Consider the following 25,000-nt stretch of genomic DNA (forward strand, 5'->3'; position numbering starts at 1 on the left):
ATTTTGATCACAAGTCTTCAAGCATTCGTGTGCAAAAAAATAAGCGCGCTTTGGACCAAGTTTTATGCATGATACTTTGCAAACGCACACGTGCTAATCATTGCCAGAAATACTTAGCTTAATTGTTTGATTTGCAGAAGCCGATGATCACTTTATTTGACGAGCTAATTGACGCATAACCACTTTTTTACTACTTCATCTATACTCTAGGCTTTGCCCATTCTGCTCGTTTCGAACAGTGGAGATGTTCAAGCTTGAGGTTGGTGAGACGGCATTTCCAGAAACTGCGCCTTTCATCCCTGAGTTGTGACGACGTCACTATGCGTCGCCTAGCAATGAGTTGTAGGAAGGAAACAAGGAGGACGAGAAAAGAAGAGAAGCGGATAGGATGAGGATTAAAAATAAGACGGAACAAGATACCCTGGCGAGGAGGGATTCGAACCCGGGTGTCCAGGGTACGAAGGCAAGCGTCGCAATCACTCAACTATCCACGCATATAGCAGACAAGCATTCATGGGAACCAAAGGATCGTGGTACTATATGCACTAAACAAGAAAGAAAGAAAGAAAGAAAGAAAGAAAGAAAGAAAGAAAGAAAGAAAGAAAGAAAGAAAGAAAGAAAGAAAGAAAGAAAGAAAGAAAGAAAGAAAGAAAGAAAGAAAGAAAGAAAGAAAGAAAGAAAGAAAGAAAGAAAGAAAGAAAGAAAGAAAGAAAGAAAGAAAGAAAGAAAGAAAGAAAGAAAGAAAGAAAGAAAGAAAGAAAGAAAGAAAGAAAGAAAGAAAGAAAGAAAGAAAGCCGATCCCACGGCAGATCCCACGTACATATTTTGGGAATCGATGTTACGCGAAGCATGCGGGTGGAAAGTGACTGTGTTGTAATTTTTTTTTGCTAAGAAAAACGTTACTAAAAGTCGCACAAGATATGTAGAAATTCACGCACAGACACACGTTAAACAGCCGCATATATTTCATATAACGAGTTGTTTACAGTTGCGTAACGATGCCAAAAAAACATGATATTAGCAACACGAGAAGTGGCAAGCTGATACGAAGCGCTTGTGCTCACGACGATCGTAGCCCTGGACACTGCTGTACCAACCAACTTCAGCGGATGGCGCTTAACTACGACTAGCGGTAACCCGACGTTACGGTTGTATAATTGAAGTACATATGTAATGTTTATAAATATCGACAGCCCCAGCACTGCAACCATAATTGACGTTTCACGAACGTCAGAGTCTATTTGAAAAATAGTTCCCAGACCTGGCGTGGTTCTGTGCTAGAATACTTTATTGCCACAAAGAATGCTGCGTTTCGTTCCTGATGAGACCCTGCATGTTTGTTCCTCGCATTCGTAGAGTTAACACTGCTAATCTCAGCTTTTTCTTAACACTCACGCGTAAAAATTACAAACGTTTGTTCTTGCCGTTCCTGTGTTGATATGAACTGTCACCTGTGGCACATACCCGCGGGCGGGTATGTGCCACACGTCTGGCGGAAAGTGTTTGATGACGTACGTGGCGGGATCGTGACATTAATCAAGTCATAACCAGCGAGCCATATTCGTCAAACCATTCTACCCTCCCATACTAGTTTTCCTTTCCCCGAGTCAAGAGGGTGATCCACGAGAGTGCCCAGACGGATAAGTTGCGCAAAGACGGGGACAATAAAAGCTGAATATTAACTGAACGCATTACTGTCTGCTCAGATCTCAAAGTTAGCGGGAGATGCATAACAACATTGCCCTACGCAACAAATCAACAATATTTTGGGCCTTTCTACCGACATTTATCCCAGGAAGATTCCCTAAAAGGGGGCTTTTTGTTTTTTGATCAAAACGCGTATATCACTCTACCAAGAAAAGAGCATAGGCAGGGCTTGTAGCACGAAAACGAGATTACCGCTGGTCATTAAGAGTAACAGAGTGCATACCGAGAGAAGGCAAGCGTACGAGGGGGAGGTAAGAAATTAGATAAACCTGTGAAATTAAGAAATCTGTGGGTGTACCATGGTCGCATAAGGGCCACGTTGATTGGCGAAATATAGGAAAGTCATTTTCCCTGCAGTGTTATGATAATCATGACAGGTAGATTATCACTATCCCTCAAAGGAAAAATATATAACAGCTGCATCTTGCCGGTACTTAGCCATGGAGCAGAAACCTGGAGACTTACAAAGAGGGTTCAGCTTAAATTGAGGACAACGCAGCGAGCAATGGAAAGGAAAATGGTAGGTGTAACCTTAAGAGACAGCAATAGAGCAGAGTGGATTATGGAACAAAGGGGGTTAAGGATATCATCGTTGGAATCAAGAAGAGGAAATGGAAAAGGGCCAGGCATGTAGCGCGTAGACAGGATAACTGCTGGTCATTAAGGGTAACCAACTGCATTCCCAGAGAAGGCAAGCGGGTTAGGGGGAGACAGCAGGTTAGGTAGGCAGATGAGATTAAGAAGTTTGCGGGTATAAATTGGCAGCAACAAGCACAGGACCAGGTTAACTGGCGGAACATGGGAGAGGCCTTTGTCCTGCAGTAGACGTAGTCAAGCTGATGATGATGATGATGATGATGATGATAATGATGATGATGATGATGATGATGATGATGTCAGCCTTACGCCACTGAAAGACACACTGTAAGCACCTTGTTCCTCAAAATTTCGAGCTCAAAGCTTATTGCAGGCTAGTCTTAAAGTGTCAATTAAGCTATAGTTCAAAGTTCTTGAGTGTGTAGGATCTCACATGTTTTTTAAGGTCAATTAAAGTTTTATGTTTTTGCTCACTATAGGTGTGGCTACATACAATGGTGAAGAGTGGGACGAGAATCGAAAATTCTGCATGCAAGTTTTGCGCGACCTTGGCTACGGCAAGACATCTATGGAGGAGCACGTACAGGTAGCGCGTCTGTTTCGCACCTGAACTAATCTAGGCCTCAAAACATTTGGGCATTTCTACAAAAGCGCCTGCTGTTTATACCTTTCAGTGAAAATTGACCAGGGCCCCATGTTGTGTAACTTACAGACCTGTCACTACCAGCTGAGAAAAAAAAATGTCAGGCATATGTCGCGCTTTTTACTGCTTTCTTATTAAACTCTTCCGTAGGTTTATTTTTTAGTTATTTGCTCCAAAGTACACCAGCTTTGAAGATATATCACCGGAGTGGAGGCAGAATACAAAAATTTCAATACAAGAAAAAGTGCATTGAACAAAGATCAATGATTAGTAAGGTTCAAAATGATTTCATTCATCAAGTGGTAAGTATTTAACATGTCATCGGCTAAAGTGTTCGAGATTTCAACAGTGTACACAAAAATCTACCAATACACATCATTTCGGTGATTTACACATCATACACATCATTTCGGTGACATATTCAGCTCAGGATGTCTGGAGGGTGTAGGTTTAAAGGGTAAGATGTACCTTTTAGTAAAGGAAATCGTGGATAGTTAATGAGAGTTCAAAGAAAGCTCCAAGATTCAGTGTGATGACAAGAAGAGATACTTTTAAGCTGAATACTGTACAACGGAAAGTACGAGAACAATACCTCTCGCCATGGCAATACAGGAAGCTTACATATAGCTTTCATTTTATCAGAGAGACAGATAAGTACCTTTATCAAGGTCCTGAGGAGTTAGCCAGTACAGTCCTAAAGATGACCTCTAGCTTGCTGTCGGCTAATTTCATGTCGTAGCTGGTAGGCCATGTTCAACCTCTCCCTCACGCGCCCTCTGGAAAACATTGGACTGGTTTCCCACTATGAGATTGTCATGGCCTCCTCGCTGTATTCACTGTTGTTAAGGCTTTTAACAGAGGGCACCGTCAGAGCGTGTAGACTAAAGAACAAAATTCTTCCTCGCAATCCGGGCAATGCTGATCTCTCTCTGCTGCAGCCTTCTAATAAAATATCTCGATGGCTACGATCGCGTCTGAAGCATTATGAGCCTTGAAGGCTGTGCTTTACTCAGTTTTCGATGGGGAGGCGTAAAATAATGCCAGTGACTCCACCCCCTCACCCTTTACGAAGCCGTACTTTTATTAACTGTGTGGAGACAGTGCTCTATAGCCTATACACCCGGTAGCCCGCTGTCTTACTTGTGGGCTGGGTGCCAAGTATTGTTACGGGCAGATTTCTATAACTGATTTCTTTTGAATCACTGCTGCTTCTTTAGCTACGAGGCCCGATGTGAAGGCCCTTACCACTCGTGTGGAAGTCCGTGTAAATAGTCATTCGTTTTGGGATCTAGCAACTCGGTTTCGATGGCAACCTGCTCAGCCACATTTACCATACTAGCCCTTAGCGAAGCTGCACAGAATAGTTCACCTCTGTTATTAACTGCAGAGACTGAATTCACTCGTGCATATGTGCTGGGATGTATCTACAAACCATTCTGTACCTGAAGTGTGATTTTAAATCATCTTAGATCGCGTGACACCTTCCCTTATTGTACTAGGGACGTACGTTTGTAGCAAGTGGGCCAACAACGCTGGTGCTTCTGACCGTAACGCCAAGTTGTACCACCTGCTCTTTGTTGAAGCTAGGTCAAATACCACTGCCCTCCGAAGACGTCGACTAGCTCTATAGCCAGAAAGCCTCAAAATTTCTGCAGACATTTCTACTTCAGTCAGTTCAAGGGTAGTTGCAGGAGTTTCTCCGCGCTTGCTGGGATCGGGGTGCCCAACACTTTTTGGGGGCTTTTTTGCATTTAGATGTCGAGCTTTCCCCTCTTCGTTTTCGACCAGTGTAAGGCCGAATAAACATAATTGGCGTGGTTCGTGAGGAACGCTTGATGCGCCCTCCTCAAGTTATCCTCACCAACTCCTTCTTTCTTAATAAATACTCTCATCATCAGTCTTCCTTCACTTTTATACGTAAGATGAGCAATGGTCTTGGCATTGCAGTCTTTAGGGTCAAGCAGCAGTCTGAAGGTTCTGGTAGAGTCAACTCTGGGGTCTTCTGACCATCCCTCGTATAAACGTTAATGGTAATTTGCTCTAAATGTTTACACCTTTAGACCACATTACCACTCATTGCATACACTCAAATTAATGGTCAACTAACCTCGCCGAGTCCAAAGTTGACGCATCTAAGGCTCTCACCTTAATAAGTATCACCTAACAAGGTAAAACATTTCAAGCTATTGGGACGGTTAAGCAACTGCAGACACTCCAGTATTTCCCTCTGCTTGTTAGTTCATCCTCTTCTTGTCATCTTTGTTTACAGGATGAGTGCACCAACTTCATGAAGAAAATATCCAGCACGAATGGCACCCCAATCTTAATCGAGAGAGACCTGCTTAGTAGCATCTCTAGCAACATCGCATCGCTCGTGTACGCCACAAGGCACGACCATGACGACCCGCACAGACTCTTCATGGATAAGATGTTGCTGGAAGTGTTCGAAGCGATCGGAAGTGGCAGCATGCTCGAGTTTCTGCCCCTGTTTGTGCGCCAGCTTCTCAGAAAGCTGCCATCCACACGACGAAGCACCATGGTGTCCAGCATCAAGGAGTTAATCCAGTACACGCTGTAAGACCTTGCTTTCATCCGTCATTGCTAACAAGTGGTGTGATGTGTCTCTAGTAAAGCGAGTTTTAACGCGAAAACCTTGCATACCTTATAAGACGAAAAAACCGCCATGATCTCACACCAGAGAGAAAGAGAGAGCTTCGGACTAAGGTACACAAAGATTTGCGTTAGTCTTTGTCGTCATTGCACATGCCTCGTAGTAACGTGTATTATATTTTAAATATCAGAGACGTCACTTCTCATGTTAGGTTGGCGCAACAGATACACGCCCTGGCAGTTCAAAACAAGATGGCATTCTGGGTGAAAAATTATGCGCCGGCAGCCTGTGCGCCTGCGTGCTAGATAGGCATGCTTAGGTCTATACTAAAAGGCGCTGTCCACAACGAACGTTTCCGGCATGGTAACGCAATTTCCTTAACCCCCTCTATAACGCCAACGCTAAACTGCAACTGTGTACGTTCGCTACACCATCATGGACACTGCGTTAGCAGCATTAAAACTGACTAAAGAAATGGCCACGGTTAGCTTTGTATGGCTTTGCTGTTGCAAGGCTCCACGAGAGGCTAAGTATCACACCAGACTGGTAATTTTTATTGTTCGATAGTTCTGCTAATATTTTGTTATAGATAGTTTTGCAAGGATATGTTACATCAAGTTTTGCTAAGTTTGGCAATTAATATCACGCTTTAACATTCAGATTACAATGGTTAGGCTGCATAAAGCTACTCAGTGTTTATCCCTCATTCACACTTCTTACGCAGGCTTCATCCCAAGTGTCGCCCTTGTTTATCAAAATGTGCCCTCAAATTAAATTCAGCTTCAACCCTGCAATGCGACTTCGAAGCCTATTCACCACCTTTGCAAAGGTTATGCCCAGTTTTCACCAAGTCGCCCCACCGTGATGGCCTAGTGGCTAAGGCACTCGACTGCTGACCCGCAAGTCGCGGGATCGAATCTCGGCTGCGGCGGCTGCGTTTTTGATGGAGGCGAAAACGCTGTAGGCCAGTGGGCTCAAATTTTTGTGTACATTAAAGAATCCCAGGTCGTCGAAATTTCCGGAGCTCTCCACATACGGCGCCTTTCATAATCGTATGTTGGTTTTGGGACGTTGAACCCCACATATCAATCAATCGATCAATAAGTTTTCACAAAGTCGGGAAAAGGCCAAGCCCAGCGCTCACAAAGGATTGCAAGTGTTACCATCACTGAATTTTTTTATATATACAACCGTGTACAGCCATGTAGTGGATCAGTGTCCATCGTCCGATGACACGCCTTGACTACAGAGCGGGAGTTCTTTTCGCGTCATCTCTAGGCGAGAAAAATAAGCAGTCACTGGTGATATGAAACGAGCGGCAAGACTGTAACCCCTTTCCCTTCAAGGTGATTACGCAACAGGCCGATAATCGCCTTGAAGGGTGAGGGGGTTGCAATCTTGTCTCTGGTTTGGCACCATCAATGACTGCTTGTTTAGCTCGCCTCAAGATGACGCGAAAAGAGGCTGAGGTTGCTGTTGCTCCCGCTTGGACGCGCTGCCAGCAGTTGCCAGAGCGCGCAGGCCACGCGCTCCCGTGTTCCCTTTCATAAAAAATGACAGAGTATATGTTGCGTGCATTGCTTGCTGCAATTTTAGTTTCCGTTTTATGGTCACTAGTTCAGCCTTCAGGAAGCCTGCTGCTGTCCCCATTCACGTTAGAGCCACGTGACAATATAAACTGTCAATCACCTTCAGTGCATTGCGCTTTACTACAGTTGATATTAACCTGCCGTGACGGGTGTATCGCAGGAGTACATATGTAATGATCATAAAATTGGATAGCCCCCACTGCATCCCCAATGGACGCTTCCCACGGTCTATTTGAAAAGCAGTTTCTAGACGTGGGTGTGGTAGGATACTTGGTTGCCACGCTTAATGCTGGGGTTCGATTCTTGCTGGGGCCCTGACATTTATTATTTGCATTCATTGGGTCAACGCCACCGATGTCAGCTCTTAACGCTCACGCGTTCGGAATACCCATGTCTCTACTTGCCGTTCGTGGATTGATACAAGCGGTCAATAACCTGGGGCACATACCCGCATGCCAGTGGAACGTACCCTTGGGTAATTGCCACTGTTTGGCGAAAAGTGTATGACGACGGGATTGTGACATTGTTCATATGGTTACCAGTGAGTCATATTTGTCATACCATTTTACCCTCTCATAAAAAAATTTTGGTTTAGCCCAAATTTAGGGGGTGATCACGAGAGCACCCAGACGTAGGCGGGTGGACAGACAGACAGACAGACAGACAGACAGACAGACAGACAGACAGACAGACAGACAGACAGACAGACAGACAGACAGACAGACAGACAGACAGACAGACAGACAGACAGACAGACAGACAGACAGATAGATAGATAGATAGATAGATAGATAGATAGATAGATAGATAGATAGATAGATAGATAGATAGATAGATAGATAGATAGATAGATAGATAGATAGATAGATAGATAGATAGATAGATAGATAGATAGATAGATAGATAGATAGATAGATAGATAGATAGATAGATAGATAGATAGACAGACAGATAGATAGATAGATAGATAGATAGATAGATAGATAGATAGATAGATAGATAGATAGATAGATAGATAGATAGATAGATAGATAGATAGATAGATAGATAGATAGATAGATAGATAGATAGATAGATAGATAGATAGATAGATAGATAGATAGATAGATAGATAGATAGATAGATAGATAGATAGATAGATAGATAGATAGATAGATAGATAGATAGATAGATAGATAGATAGATAGATAGACAGACAGACAGACAGACAGACAGACAGACAGACAGACAGACAGACAGACAGACAGACAGACAGACAGACAGACAGACAGACAGACAGACAGACAGACAGACAGACAGACAGACAGACAGATAGATAGATAGATAGATAGATAGATAGATAGATAGATAGATAGATAGATAGATAGATAGATAGATAGATAGATAGATAGATAGATAGATAGATAGATAGATAGATAGATAGATAGATAGATAGATAGATAGATAGATAGATAGATAGATAGATAGATAGATAGATAGATAGATAGATAGATAGATAGATAGATAGATAGCCAAAAGCGTTTGCAGTACGCAAAGAAATGCTTCGCATTTAAAAAGATTTCCGGGTCCAAGTAAGGATCACACCCGGGCCGTCCGCTTGGCAAGCAGAGGTTCTAGCTCAGAGCCACAGTAATTGCTGAAAGTACTTTCGAAAAAAAAAGCCATATGAATGTCATAAACTGAGTGTAGTCTCCTTAACACATCATATATATTGTAAGGCAGAAGCGTAGAATCGTTCAAGGCGTCAAGCAATGAGAATTGTGGCTGTTTTAAAGGGCCACCCATTATAAAGCGCCCAGTTACACTTCATCACCAAAGCAAAAACAAAGTGAACACATGCGTAGATTCGCGTGTTGCCCTCCGAACGCGTAGTGGGCCGATTCGCAAAACATATATTTACGGCGTAGTGGGCACCTAATTGTGCTTGCAATGGGCATTCAATGGAAACCGCCAATATTAAGCGCGCAGTCGTTCGTTTCCGTACGGCCCGGTTGAGGCATGCACCGAGAACCAGAGCTACAATCTAGCAGTTCAGAAGGCGATGCGCGCTAGGCCCGATTACGCTATCACAATCTGCACTTGACCGATTTATCGATATGCGAGCGTTAACGTCCCGAAACCTCCATATGATCATGAGAGACGCCGTAGTGGAGGGCTCCGGAAATTTCGACCACCTGGGGTTCTTAAACGTGCGCCCAACTTTGAGCACACGGGCCTACGACATTTCCGCCTCCATCGGAAATGCAGCCGCCGTAACCGAGATTCGACCCCGTGACCTTCGGGTCAGCAGCCGAGTACCTTAGCCAATATAGACCACCACGGCGAGGCCGCTACTTGAAGACGAAGCTCAAGCGTCCTTAATTTTTTTATGGTTTAGTTAGATTCTTACCATGAGGGCGTCATCAAACGTTTCGCACAGAAAGGTCCTAATATGTGTATACATGCAGTTGAAATGCTTATCTTAACCGCATCTATTTTAGCCGACAAGCCGAGGAGCACAATATGAGCCTTGATAACAACTACAATCGGGACTTCATTGACGGCTATCTAAAGAAGATGAAGGAACACGAAAAGAACCCGACATCATACTTCACAAGTAAGTCCATGCCTTTTAACAAAGCACGCTATACAACCAATTGCCCTCCAAAGCTTAGGAACATCAGCTTGAACCAATCCTATTGAATTTGTGAAGTGTTGCGTGAGAAACCAATATTTTGTTACGAGGCACGCCGTACTGGAGCGCTCGAGATTGTTTCTTACTTTCGCATTATAATAACTATGTATAAAGGGACAAAAATAAACAAAGACTAGAAGCAACATATACAGGCAAGCACTCCCTTGGGTTGATCTGAATCACAAAAAACAGATTTTCTTTTTTTTTTTCGCTAATCGAAATGTCGTGGCCATGGCCTGGTATCGAACCCATGTCCTCGAGCCAGCAACAAAACATCATAAACTCTGAACTGTCGCAGCAGATGTGTATCAGTTTTCAATATTACAAAGCGTTTTCCTATCGTTTTTCAACACGATAGTCTTTCTTGGGGACCTTCGACGGAAAAAATTTTGTCTGTCTGTCTGTACGTTTGTGTGTTGGTCCGCCCTTAACGATACCTGAACCGGCGCCAAACGGCCGACCCCTTCCGCAGTGCCCACCAATATCGCTCAAGAGTCAGCGTTCATACTTGTGTGATTGTCAATTTAAAAGCAATCATTTCGCATATCTGAGGCACCATAACCACACGTCGATGTTTCGTATGTGTGCCTTTATACTAGAGAAGGCGCACGCGAGTAATTCTAAGGAGCGTAGCGTTTACCACGCTGCGCTGACGGTGCAATGCGATGCTCAAAAAGGCAAGTGTTTCCAACGATTTTCTAAGACGACACGCTGGTGGCACCCGCCCGTCGTTTTGCGTTCTACACTTTATCACCTCAGAGACAGGCGTGCATCCTTCTTCGCGGGTGCGCACGCCTTCCTTCGTTTTCGAAGATAACTGCCAGATGACGCCCGTGTCTAACGTGACTCGATGTGCTCGTTCGCCTCCGCTACACGCTCGAGGCACTCTAACGCAGCGCCTCTATAGAATACTGTTCACCGGTTTCTTGCTGAGAACATCAAATAAACGTTTTGTTCACTCTCTCCAGACGCTATCACCTCTCGACGACATTTGCAGCGTAACATGAAGATTCGGGGCCAATGTTTTTTTCTGTATGTGACTTGCCCTTGCTATGTAGCGTTTGATTTATACGCAGAGTAAGATATAAGTATTGATTCGTGACCAAGCCGGCATTAGCCTTCGAGTGTTAGAGAGAGCTTAACATGCTGCCGAACTTTTTCTGTTCTCGAATACTGACGCAAGTGCTGTGGGACCGAAACTCGGTCGCGGCGGCTGCGTTTCGGTGGATACCAAATTCAATCAAAAGTGCTCAGGTTTAGGTGCATATTTTAAAAAAAACTACACTGTCAAAACTTCTAAAGCCCTCGACTTCGGCGTTTCTCACAGATCATGGTTTTGTGGCCGTAAAACCCCAACAATTACTGTGTTATTATTTCCCGAATGTTTTCAAGTTATCCTCGGCAAGAACGCATATGCCGACATATAATTGAAACATTGCGCGTGCACGCTTCTACTTGTTTTCGCAGCTCGCAGCCTCGTAGGGAATGCTATGGCGTTGTTCTTCGGTGGCTCAGGAACAGTCAGTGTGACTCTGCACTGGCACTTTCTCAACTTTGCCGACAAGCAGGACACTGTGCAGACCAGAGTACACAAGGAGATCGACCAAGTGGTTGGGAAAGAGCGCCAGCCTAAGTGGGAGGACCGGCTGAGAATGCCCTACACCATGGCCTGCATCTGGGAGATGAACCGCTGGAAGACCGTGTCGCCCCTAGGTGTACCCAGGTGGTAGGTAGAGGGAACGTCTCGTGAGGGCGATGGTTCTAGGTTCGATTCTCGGATGACCATTTCATCTTAGGAATCCATGTAGGTCTCCTTGTGGTTTAGTAATGCGAATGGGTGGATGTGAATTTCACTTTCTTAACCCGCCCGCCACCTAGGAGGATTCCGCAGAACCGATTGACAGGTGTTGGATGTGCCAAGCGCAATGACCCTTCCCATTATCTTTTGTACAATCTTGCACTATTTAGAACAGATGACTTTGCCAAGAAGCTACCACGGGATGTCATTAGTCAATCTGATGATGGCGTATTCCTCAGTACTGACGAGTTATCTATCTTACGGACACTTAACAGAGCAGTTGTCACTCATGTATATTTCATAAGAAGAAAATCCTGGGGCCCTCACCTACCCGGTCTGCAGCACGAGCCACTCTGAGAGCATTGTTGCAGTTTCTTCAAGCAACCGGACTATACAACAACCTGAGTGTTCGCGAACGATGTGGCTATGTAGTACCAGGGCGATGCTCAAGTGACTTTATTTCTGCTAATGTTACAAACTCCTCTTCTCCTCTTTCACTTTCTTGAACCCCTTTCCCTCTTCCTAAGCACAGGGTAGCAAACCGGAGCCTCCATCTGGTGAACCTTTCTCTATTTTCTTTATATTTCTCTGTTTTCTCTCTCTCTCTCCCTATATATATATATATATATATATATATATATATATATATATATATATATATATATATATATATAGAAAGAGAGAGAGAGAGAGAGAATGCGAGAACATGCCGTAGTTGAGAACTCCGCGAATTTCGACCATCTGGTGTTTCTTGACGTGGAAATTAATCTAAATACATTGGTCCCTGTCATTTTGCTTCCATCGTAATACGACCACCTCGGCAGGGATCCTACCTGCAACCTTCGGTTTCGTAGTCGAGCACCCCAGCTCCAGAATCCGCACGGCGGACTCATTCTGGTTGGCTGAATAAGCAGAGGAAGCAAACAAGCACGACGTAATAATATAACACGGCGTGATTCGGCACAAACGAGAATAGTATAATCGATAATCCAACAATCTGATCTGCACCCATCAGCATGCTTCTTCATTTTCGTCAACAATCAACCATTGTCTCCATGTTTACAGCTGATGCAGAACGGAAATGTCAAGTAAAATACGTAGCCCCAAGTGAACATAAACCATTGTAGTAAGGTTTGCAGCGTAGGCACGAAAGTTATGGAAGAAAGGCAAGCGGAAGGCGAGGAACGGAAGGGAAAGAGGACCACACAGCACTCGAATTGTCCTCTTTGCCTTCCGTTCCTCGCCTTCCGTTTGCCTTTCTCAGCGCTTTTGTACCTGCGCTTCAAACCTTATTGCAATTGAATATAACCAACTAGCCCAAACAGCCGCTCTTCTTGAGCATAAGCCGTCTGGTAATGTTTTATTAATCTTGACTTGATTGAACCAAAACACAGGCAGGCACCGCCAACCACGATGGGAAGGACGTAGCCCAACTGCTAATGAAGAAGTTTAATTAGGTAAAGGGCAAATAATAACCGTGCAAACAAGGTGACAAGTTGGAAACTAAAGCAAAGAATTCAGCCGATCCCACGTATTTTGGGAATCGACTATGCGGAGCACGTGGAAGGAAGGTGACCACGTTGTAAATTTTGTTATTGAGCAACACGTAACGAAACGATGCTAAATATATGTAAAAATATTATACGCACAGTCATAAGCAGTGGTTTACACTTACGCGTCGATGCCAACAACAACATGAGTATTATCAACAAGGGGAAGCGGTAAGTTGATGAGTAACGCTTGTACTCCTGAGGATGGTAGCCCGGGACACTTAACTTCAGTGGATGGCACTTAACTACAACCGACGTTAACCCGACGAGATGTCCATATCATAAAAGTACATATGTAGTGTTTATGAAAAAAATTGGATAGCCAAGCATTGCAACCACAATGGACGTTGCGTCGACATACCACCTGAATAGTGTACTTTCCTAAAGCAGTATCGCGACGAGACGTGGCTGTGTGGTAGCATACTTCATTGCCACGCAGAATGCTTGGGTTTGATTCCTGCTGGGACCCTGATCATGAGGTCAACACGACCGCATACCCGCCCGCGGGTATGTGCCACTGTCTGGCGGAAAGTGTTTAACGGACGTACGCGACGGTATTCTGACATTATTCATGCCAAGACCAGTGAGTCATAATCGTCAGACCATCTTACCCTTTCACACTCATTTTGGTTCACCCGAAGTTAAGGGGTGATCATGATAGCACCCAGACGTAGGTGACAAGATAGGTAGACTCCGAAAGCGCTTAACGTACGAAAAGAAATGCTTCGCATTTAAAAAGCGATGGCGTTCTGGGCAGAAAATAAACGAGAAAAAATTAAGGAAGCTTCAAACTTCAGAGTGCCAAGCCTGGGAGAAGCGCAGAGCTGGACAGCCACCTTTGTTTCTCTTCGCCTTTATTTCCTCCTCTCTTTATTTCTGTTTAAATAACCCCAGGTGTTCGAAATTTCCGGAGCCCTCCACTACCGCATCTCCTATAATCATATGGTGGTTTTGGGACGTTAAATCCTACATATCAATCAATCAATCTTTTTTTTCTGTTTCTCATTTGCAACTTTTTTTTATTTGTTTGTCTTTATTTCTATTTACTTTCTCCTCTCTTTATTCGGCTCTAATTATTGCTCTTTATAATTTTCTACCTATTTTGTACTGTCTTTCTATTTAGTGCTTGCCTCCCACATTCTTTTTTGTCTAATTTTATACGTGCTTTTGCCTACATTGCACCAAGCACACTAGTTATTTTCGCCGCTCATGATACGTGATCATTATCAAGGTGCTCGAAGCACATGAGGAAATAGTCTTTTCCTTGGAGCAAGCACACGCTCTGTATGATACACATGGAGTGTTACCCCAGTTGAGCGACGAAAACAGCATACTACAGCCCCGCCCCCCCAAAGTGCATAAAATTTGAAAATAACTGTAGGCCACTAAAAAAACTGAAAAAAGTGCCAGCTTTGCGGAGTAGTGATGGAACCGTAATAGTATGGCCTGCAAGAGTAGAAGCCAATATGAGTTCCGGACAAGCTGTTTTCGAAGTAGGCGAAGCAAGCATTCGTCGGAGCTCGAATCTGAGGCGAAACTGCAAAGAAAAAAGTCGACGAACCAGAGATTACAATTCATCATTATCATCATCAGCAGCACCAGCAGCCTTACTATGTCCACTGCAGGACAAAGGCCTCTGCCATGTTCCACCAGTGAACTCAGTCCTGTGCTTGCTGCTGCTACTTTATACCCGCGAACTTCCTAATCTCATCTGCCCACCTAACTTACTGTTTCCCCTTTACTTGCTTGCCTTCGCTGGAAATCCAGTCAGTTATCCTTAATGACCAGCGGTTATCCTGCCTACGCGTTACATGCCCTGCCCATGCCCGTTAGTCCTTCACGATTTCAACCATGATATCCTAAACCCCGGTTTGTACCCTGATCCACTCTGCTCTATTTTTTTGTCTCTTATGGTTACCTTTGTATTTTTCCTTTCCATCGCTCGCTAACAATTACCCCTGAACAAATGTCGTGGTTAAATCTATTACAGCTATTAAGGGTCATAATGTATCTAATTGCTACGAGTACTTTTCCGAAGGCTCCGGTGTGCACCAAGCATAGGCCGGACTGCTTTTGTACAGCGCAGCTGCGTCTAAATGACTTTCCGTCATTCCGCGAGCCTTTTCCTATAAAACAGGAAACGATCATGATCAGGCATGGCACGTGCCTTCAATGTTAAAAAAAAGGGGGGGGGGACGAAAACAACCGTAGCCGCCATGACTGAGTTCGTATGGTAGCCGACAACTTGGACGAATTATTTGGCGTGACTGCGAACCTGATAGTAGTAAGAAATATTATATCCCATATCTGCACGAGCCGTTACCTACTCAATAACTATCTACTCGACAGAAAACCACTGTGCCACAGAAATAGGGCAAGCCCCCTAACTAACCACTGATTGACTTAAAGAGAAACAAAAAATAAAGTAGATAAATCGGCAAATAAAGATACATAAATAACTCCAATTATTTAGCTAAAAATCAGTAAATAAATAAACAAACAACCCGCGCGCTGCACTTCTGGGCCACGCAATTCGTGGTGGAATTAATTTCAAGGATCATGCACCAAATTAAAAATTATGAATAGTTGCGCAAGTGAATAACCAAATAGATGAAATAAATATTTACCGTCTGTCCCCCTCCATCGCCTGCATCGAAAATGCTTCATCATTCAAAGCTGCACTAACAGATTACGTCTTCAGCCTGTCATAGATTAGTTTGTTTTAACATGTGTTTTCATTCTTATTTTGTATTTCTATGTTGTATTTTTGCATTTTTTGTTTTTGAACTCAGCTCTCTGAGTAATGTCTTCATGCGCCCTGAGAGTAGAATAAGTAAAATGAAATAAAATAAATAATGATAAAATTCTGAACAGCTTCGCTGGTCTTGCACCGTCACCGAGTGTAATAGATCGGGAATGTTTCTTAGTCGTGTACATTGGCTGCTTTCCTCACGCGACCCTCGTTTTCAGCGTTCTTGAGGACACCCTGTTCGACGAATTTTACATCCCGAAGGGAACTACCGTGCTCCCCAACCTGTGGGCTGTGCACAACGACCCCCGCCTGTGGAGGGAACCGTCCAAGTTCGACCCCGACCGCTTCCTCAGAGAGGACGGCTCCTTGGCACAGCCGAAGCCTGACTACCTCATCCCGTTCTCAGTCGGTAAGAGAAACCTCGACGAGCTCTCTGACGTTTGATTGGGTGCAAAATTCATTCATTCATTCATTCACTCATAAATTCATTCATTCATTCATTCATTCATTCGATGGTGTTTTACGTCCCGAAACCACGATATGATCATAAGAGATATCCTAGTGAAGGCTTCCATCGTAGTGGGGGGTTCCGCCTTTTTTTTCCTACGTTTTTAGGTGCCTCTTTTTACAGCTTTCGTTGTTAAAGTAGGCATCCCAAAACTTAGCGAAATGAAGGCAACAATGTTGATTAAAAAAACATTTTCGAAGGTAGGCGAGATATTTTTTAATGGAGCTCCAATATTTTCCTAATCAAATCTCGGGGAAAATGTACTAGCGAGCGTTCCCATTCTCTCTCTCTCTCTATTATGCACAAATGTTACAAACACACGGGGCCCCTCATGCATTCACCTAAGACAACTCGAAGACGAATGCCACGCTCTTTTTCTTGGCAGTCGATGTAATGATCCTGCTCCGCCTCCCTGCGAAAGCTATGTGCCCCTAACGTGGTTTTCCACTGCCTCAAAGATCGGCGCCAACTCACCTGGTTTTCTCTTGCCTCCGTGACCGGCCCCCCTTTGACCACTCTACGATGTCATGTGATGGCGTCATCACGTGATGTTACGTTACGTTACTAAACAGTGACCTCATGACGGCCCAAATTTTTACGGTAACGTGATCGTATGGTGATTTCTACACTGATAATGCTGTCCCCTACGCCCCCTACGTGGGTCACCGACATTCCATTTTAGTGCTTGATAAGGCATTTAGGACTTGCGCCCAAATGAATTATAGCAATTCGGAAGCCAATGATTCAGGTGTAAGCATTCGTTCGACATCCGGTTTCAACGTTACAGGAGTATTTGAGCCTTTTTCACTACGGCAGCCTTTTTTCCAATACGCGCAGGCGGACTACGTACTTCACGACAAAGACCGAAGAAAATCTGAGACCCACGAAGACAGCAGATAGAAGATGGACTTCCTTTCAGGCGTCTTAGGCGAATACATTATTAAGCGAAATCTATGTTATGGGCCGTGAAACGTACAGGGGAGGGGGGGGGGTGAAAAGTTCGCAGGCCACTATATCAGGTATTCCTATGGGAGCGCGGCCTGCGAACTTTTCACCAGGACTGTACATGGCACAGGGGAAAAGGTGACCTTAGAACATTATTGTATTACAGCAAGCTTTAATGATTAATGCACTTTAACCCAGGTGAACCATTACCTGTGCCGAGATGGGACCACGTACATTTATTTCTCTCAATAGTGCACTCTGCAGGTACATGAGTGTCGATATTTTTGGAAAGAACAAAAGGAAGTGTCTTAACTTCACAAAGGAGTGAACATTCAATTACTAAGTACTTCTACTTAGCAGCGGATACAAGAATGATAAGTTTATGAAGAACGACTTCAGAGAAAAGATAGGAGACGAGAATGCTCGGCTATATAAAGTGTGCGGGCACGTTTTCCCTTCGTTCACTAAGCATCCCAAACTCCCTGTGCACGGCATTCTTGGTCGCTGTCCCGTTTCGAGTCCTCGCTAGTCAGCATCATTTAAAAAAAAGAATACTTTTTTTGATGAAAATTGATAAATTTTGGTGACCTCTGGTAGGTTAAATGTATACCTGAAACGTGATATCATGATGCACCCTGGCGTCACATTGGCGTCGCACTGACGTCGCACTGACGTCGCTCTCTGCCAACATGCTCGCGAGATTCCAAATACGGGCTTCCGAGAGCGCAGAACACTACCTTTAATTACACTTTGCTCAACAGTGAAGTAGCTGCCCATTGACTGATAAAAAAATAGCTACAAGGGAGGCAATCTTAATGTATACTGTCTGAAGTCGAGTGCAGCTTTAGTACTAAGAGACGTTCCCTCCTGAAATGCGGATTAGCCTGCGCCAATGGAAGTGTTTCTCTAGGGTGACGTCATGAGCCGGGTGGCTGGTGACTCCACTATACGGATCATAGGCGGCACTATTTCTCAAGTCGCGGAGGCAATCAACTGTTGCTCTTTGGTCATCAGGGTTCTCTGACTTCAGTTGTATCCTGCTATAGGTTACTCCGGCCTACGCATGGTTGAATAGAGGTTGTTCCCCATATATATGAGAACCTATTCACATTGATTGATTGAGTGACTGATTTATTGAGTGACTGATTTATTGACTGACTGATTCATTGGACTAATACTTTGTTGCAGAGATGAAAGACCATCTCTGAGGTTTTTCTCCGCTCTAAGTTGTTGCCGGCTAAAAAAACTCCAATTGTGCTGCTCTTCGCCACGTTGCTTAGTATCCTGCCTCGTTTTATCGATGTGTTGAGCAGTGGTGCCAACTTATTCTCGTAGTGGCCTCTTGCAACAGGCCAGCTTTCCCCTGTTTTTATATTTGTGTTACCTCATAAGCCCTCTTTGTCAATAAGGTTTCAGCCACACTTTGGCTTAAGTTTGCGCGCAGGGCACTTTCCAGTGAGTCCGCTTTTCACCCATGTTCACAAACGGTCGAACTTTTGAATTCCTTAGTTAGAAAGCGGAGATGTTTTCGGCGAAAAGACGCCGAACGGCCGCTGTTTGCCTCTTTTCGAAAATAGATTTAGTTTAGTCTTCAGCTGCAACCACCAGGACGTAGCGTAAAATTAAACTACAAGTGCGCCAAGGCACTGAAGGCGGAATACCCGCCAGTGAGAGACGCTTTTCGACATTCCGCATAGTCCCGGAACAATCTTGTGTCAAGAACAACGCAAACGCAATAAGTTAGCCGAAACAATGAGGACATTCCGTGCAGTGAAGAATCTGTAGTGACGGAAACCTTTATTTTTTTTTTATTTTGAGGAATTTAGACAGTGAGGTGAGCCGGGAATGTTACACTGCTTCTTTAAAATTTATTAGCGTCTGCTCCAGGGGTCAGCATTGACACACGACATAGGGTTAACTTGAGTTCATTCTAAACCAAGAGCACTGGCGCAGCTGGAGAAGGGGAGGGGGCTGAGGGGGCGTTTATGTATCCCTCCCCCCAATTTTTTTTCAATTTTGCATGCGTGCATTAGAGGCGTTCATACGAGTACACGCATAAAAATAAAGTATAATTGAACGCTCCCTACCCCCCCCCCCCAAAAAAAAATTTTTAGCTACGCTACTGACAAATTATATACATGTAGGAGGGGGCTGATGTGCTCTGAGTAATAAGTTTCGTCAGCTGGCCCTCGTTCGTGTACCAATGTAACGTTCGTTCCCAGCCAAGCAACTGTGCTAAAAGAAGAGCTCCATATCGAGGTCACTATACTCGCACTTGTCTCGACAGACAAGCTTAGATGCATCTTAACTTGCATGTTATAGTAACGGCGTTAGTGACGCAAGATGCATCTTAGGTTCATGGACGTACTTGAAATCAAGTATTGCAAACGACGCCACCCTCTCCACTTTGATGACTGAATACTGAAAAATGCGCTTAATTGTACAGTTCGGAACCTTAACGTATCCTAATGATGATGGTAAATTGCCAAGCCATCAATAACTGGCTGAAAGTACAGACGCAGAAAAAACTTGACATTCCTGCATTTTATAAGCCAGGTCTATAAATTTCCTTCAAACCTGGCGCAATAGGGGTGATCCGCTGATTTCAATTCCACTTAGTAAAACATGAACAGCCAGAACCGACTTTAGTTATTAATATTATTATTATTATTATTATTATTATTATTATTATTATTATTATTATTATTATTATTATTATTATTATTATTATTATTATTATTATTATTATTATTATTATTATTATTATAGATTGTTCTGGCGCAAGTGTGATTCCGTATAAACAGCATCAGACAGAGGACTGATTGTGGACTCAGTGAAAGAAATAATAAATAAAACGAAAAATAAAAGCTAGTTCCATGCCTTTTTTATGTGAGTAAACAGCGGGGTTGGCAAGCGAATGGCATACGCAGGTCGATTTGATTTTCTCAGGACCATCTTTTTTTCTTCTTTCGTGTTTCTTCCTTTATCCCTCCCTACATGTTATATTTTCTAGTTCCTTTCACCCTGCCTTCCTTTATCTTTTTGTATTCTCCTCTCTCCCTTTTTCTCTCCTCCCAGCCCTCGCTTCCATTTCCCACGCTTTGCTATACTATACTAACCTATTATAGGATCTGCTTGGCACATATTAAGCTATAGCTATACAAGTATATCCCCCATATTCTGGAACGTCCCTTCCCTCAACGCTTCACCTTCACTAGAGAAGGCCGATGGGAGCGCCGTCTTTTGGCAGGGAAAGTTACTACATATCAACGATAGTTTGCTGTCATTCTTGAGTAGCGCAGCGTCATTTTCAGCCGAGCAGCGGCGCAGTGCTCAACTCTGTCAAGTGAAGGGCGAAAGTCGAGTCGGGGAGCGTTTGTGAATACGGGGGTATGTCATCCTCTAAGCTCTCCCCTTCTTACCCTGCTCCAAATCCTCAGATCACTGCGCCTCAGCCTGACTTCTCTTTCCCCACTCTCCTGCTTAATGTACTATGCATGACAACGCTATCTTAGGAGCTTCTCGGCACATACCCGCTTCCTGAAGCGCATAAACTAAGCTATAGCTTTTGCATTCCACTTCAGAATCAGCACAATCTTTAAAAAAACTGCTCCACTATTGAAAAATTCTGACGGAACCATGGCGTTGGCTGCTTGCAATCACGAAGCTACTTTTCGAACCGATAGTCGCGCCTTAGGGTTCCTTTATCAAGCACATGGGATAGAGCCCTTGATTTCCGGAGCCACGCTACATCAGGCACAAGTGATCGCAAACACCTCAGGCAATGTATATGCAAGCTACCCAGGACACCAATTTCTCGTTCGTGGTTTTTCAATTGGGCTCAGGACAAGTCTCCGTCAGTGAATGATCGCCTGTTTTCTGAAGCATGGAGAGCAGCAATGCGGGAACAGCGCCGACTTTAACCATTATTGCTTGTGATTACTTAAAGGGACGCTAAAGAGCAAGACGACGTGTCGAGCATCAGTAAAGTACAATTGCACAATCCCGAAAACACCACTCTTACCGTGACGGGAGGCTTTGTAAGGGAGAAAATGCTGCTGGAGACGCCACCTTGAGATTCCCGCACAAAACACCATGACGTAGGGAAATTTCGAAAACGTACTGGGTCCTACGTAACTTTCGAATGAAGTACAGACGGGTACACTGTTAAACGGAACACCTGCGTGAGCAGCATGTTTCGATTTCGCTATCTTACGGAATCGTGGCGGCTTAGAGAGAGAGAGAGATAAAGATGCGAGGAAAGGCAGGGAGGTTAACCAGACGCACATCCGGTTTGCTACCCTGCACTGGGGAAGGGATAAGGGGAGAAAAGAGGTTGCAGAAAGATGAGAAGGTACACACAATCACGAGCACACTCGGGGAGCACACACAGTCTATAGGCGGTCGCTCAGGTTTGTTGACTTTAGGTAAAGTAGCAGTGTTTTAGTTGCTTTCTGCGCAACTGAGGCAGATTCCCAAGGTCCTAGTATCTTCTGCACACAAAATGGTCCGGGGTCAAGTTGATTCAAAACCATCCGGAGCTGGCATCGCTGTGTGTCGTAGCAAGCGCAGCTTAGATACGCATAAGACTACTACTGGTGGTCTGAAGTTCCGACTCCTCTTGACAGACTATTGACTTGCGTGAAAATTGTTTTTTAATCCACTTGCTCTTAGAGGACAAGCAATATTGATGCTGTGCATTCGAGTGTTCCCTTTAACAGTGCACCATACTGTACAATGTAATCTGTTGGTGCCATAGACTTAGCTTACAATAATATTGAAAATCTCATCGAGCTAATGCCATGAAAATACCGCAAATACATTTTGAAGTTTCTTACGTCATGTGCGAAGATGTCGTCACAAAATTTTTTAATGAAACTTCAACCTTGATTTTCTCCGCTAGTAATGAACTTATGCTAGTGAAACATATGGCATGAGAGTTCCCAAAGGGTGCTTCGTCAATCTAAATCAAGTCATTGCTCCTCTTCAGTGTCCCTTTAAGATTACAGTTGGTAGGCTACCCTGACATTGAATTTATCAGCGGTCACTTCTGTCTATTTTTTTCTTTTCTTTTTTTTTCAGGGAAACGCATGTGCCCTGGAGAGATCCTTTCGCTGGTGGAGATATTTCTGTACATCACGAACGTACTTCAGAAGTACCGCATTCTGCCTGAAGAAGGCGAGATCAAGGGTCTTAACTCCGTCGACGCCGTCATCCAGGAAGTCGCCCACTACAAGCTCAGATTCGTACCTCGATAGACATCCTTGCCCAGAACGTAACAACGGTCCCACTGCAAACGAATATTTGTTCTCTCGTGAATGTGAGCCTGTGAAAACTAGTACATGTCTATTTCAATAAATCCCATTTTACACCAAACCACACTGTCGAATAGAATGCCTCGATAATGGCATCAACTTGCGCTTCCCTCGAAGCTTGATAAAACTCTATCAGGAGTGGATGCAGGCGCCTAAATTTTGGACCAGGCATGGCAGAAGCAAATGGCTGTTGTGGAGCAGCTTTGCAGCAGAAAACCTGGTGTTTTGGGGCAGATTTGGAGCAGACAATCATTGCATCGGAGCAACTTCGGAGCTTTGTAGGTCTATGAGATTTTAAAGTCTTGTAAACCTACAACCTTGCCACGATGTATTATAAACAAGAAGCCAGGAAGGCTACAACACTAAACAACTACGACGCAACGCTATGCATCAAAAGGAAAAGAGGTGAGTATTATTTCATTATTTATAACCTATACAGGAAAGCCAAAAACTTGCTCCCCGTATTATGATTAACGTCTAATGTGATTTCGTTGCTACCGACTGTTAAAGTGAAACTTTATGAAGTATTCTGCATAAAATAGGTGTAAAGTGATTGTGGTTACAAAAGGGAAAAGAAGAGAAAAGTGAGCCCCGTAACTGTCTGCATCTGGTGCGACACCTCAACAGTAACTCAGAAGGGATGGTGGTAAGGAGGGATTAAAAGGACAAGAGTAAAGGTATATATATAGAGAGAAATGCGCAGGGACAGCGAGCGACGACAGAAGAGAGATAGGAAAGATGAAACACGGTCACAGGAGTCCGAGGACGGGACACCACTGGCCAGGGCTCTTGTCGGCGACAGGAGATGGCGTGGGGCTAATCCAGTCGGCCAGAGCTGCGCTGTCGTCGTCGTAGGGGACCGGCGGCAGGAGGTATCGTAGGACCAACCCAGTAGGCCAGAGCTGCGCTGTCGTCGGAGATCGCGAGGGCACAACCGGTCGGCACGGAATCTAGCGAGCGAGTGTAAAGTGACATGAATGCTTAAAAGAGTTTATGAAGTTTCTCTTAGCATGAAGCTTTTCAACAGTTTCACAAGTTTCTCTCTTGAAATACTGTGATTAACTGACACCTCTGTAACTCCTGAAAATAATTCCATTCTATACCCCGTATTATATCTGAACTGCAGCTTAAAGCACGTTGACTTCTTTATGGAGAATTCACCTACATCCTGCGTGATTCGAGTTCACCGTGGTTGATCAGCGGTTACTGTGCTCAGTTGCTGATTCGAGGGCCGCGGGATCGATCGCGGTCGCATTTCGGAGGTGGTGAGCTAGTAGTGGCCCATACACAAAGAGATGCCGATGCCCCATATGCGGTAGAAATCTCCGGAGCCGTCTACTACAGTGTGCCTCGTAAAAATGTGGTGATATTGGTATGCAAAACCCCAGATGTTATCTTGTTCAACGTTATTTGCAATATTTATAGCTATCGAGTGTCGTATAGTAAGCTTGCTTTGAAAACGTGAGTCGACTTGCACCGCGCAAGCTACAACCAAATTACAAACTGGGTCGGTTTGTTCTCACGTTAATCAAAGCTAATAACAAGCTTAATAAACTACGTATGTACCGCATATTCCTGTCGTATCTTGTTCCGATGAAACTCTGGGCGTTTTAGGGGTCACCTGGAAATCGGCAGGAAAAAGCGACTACTATTCATTCATCACTAACCCATGCTATAGGCGCACACACTAAAGAGAAGGAAGGGTGTATGAGGGGTTTAACGTACCCCAACACCCTCCCCAAAATATTTTTTTTTGTTATTTTGTACGTGCATATATACGCACACGCCCAAGTACGCGCACCTGCATAAGTACATGAAGGTTGGCGAGACCTTCAACCTTCCCCTCAGAAACAAATTCTGGCTACGTCACTGACCCGGGTGTTTCATAGTTATCACCACATCCAACTAGTGAAACTAATTACCCAGAAAACGTTCTATAAACGCCGCCTCCGTTTGTGGTACATGCAGTTATTTCGAGACAGATTTTAAGCACACATACATTATTTTAGAGCACTTGTATTAGGAGCACATTTTGTAATCCCTGCGTATAAGCTACCCCGCTTATTCAAAGCACAACGATTGGGGAAAAAAAATAAGGTGAAAGCCACGTACATGTTGAGACATGAAAAGCTCCGAATCAATATAATATTCAAGTTCTCTATATGAAGAGAGGTAATCATTTGTCAGATATTGTGCCTCAAACAGGTGCTACGACACATAGGTGAATAGCAAGCTTACACCCGAGCAGAGCTGAGACACGGACATGCAAAATGTGGAAATAAATGCGCACGCACTTCGATGTAGTTAAGGT

The 25,000-nt window shown here is 44.1% G+C and overlaps 2 protein-coding genes across 2 annotated transcripts in view; one reads left to right on the plus strand and one right to left on the minus strand.

Annotated features, from left to right (window-relative positions):
- The window catches only part of LOC119185459 (uncharacterized), an 80,258-nt gene extending 57,508 nt beyond the window's left edge, over positions 1-22,750 (plus strand). The window contains exons 12-17 of the mRNA XM_075882759.1: positions 2,784-2,890; positions 5,217-5,521; positions 9,628-9,743; positions 11,289-11,547; positions 16,140-16,330; positions 22,457-22,750. Coding sequence (XP_075738874.1) covers positions 2,784-2,890; positions 5,217-5,521; positions 9,628-9,743; positions 11,289-11,547; positions 16,140-16,330; positions 22,457-22,632 — 1,154 coding nt within the window. The 3' untranslated portion in view covers positions 22,633-22,750. The remainder of the gene's footprint in view (positions 1-2,783; positions 2,891-5,216; positions 5,522-9,627; positions 9,744-11,288; positions 11,548-16,139; positions 16,331-22,456) is intronic.
- The window catches only part of LOC142777466 (uncharacterized), a 191,448-nt gene that overhangs the window by 88,522 nt on the left and 77,926 nt on the right, over positions 1-25,000 (minus strand). The window lies entirely within an intron of this gene.

This window comes from Rhipicephalus microplus, chromosome 2 (assembly GCF_043290135.1).
Source record: "Rhipicephalus microplus isolate Deutch F79 chromosome 2, USDA_Rmic, whole genome shotgun sequence".
Lineage (NCBI taxonomy): Eukaryota > Metazoa > Arthropoda > Arachnida > Ixodida > Ixodidae > Rhipicephalus > Rhipicephalus microplus.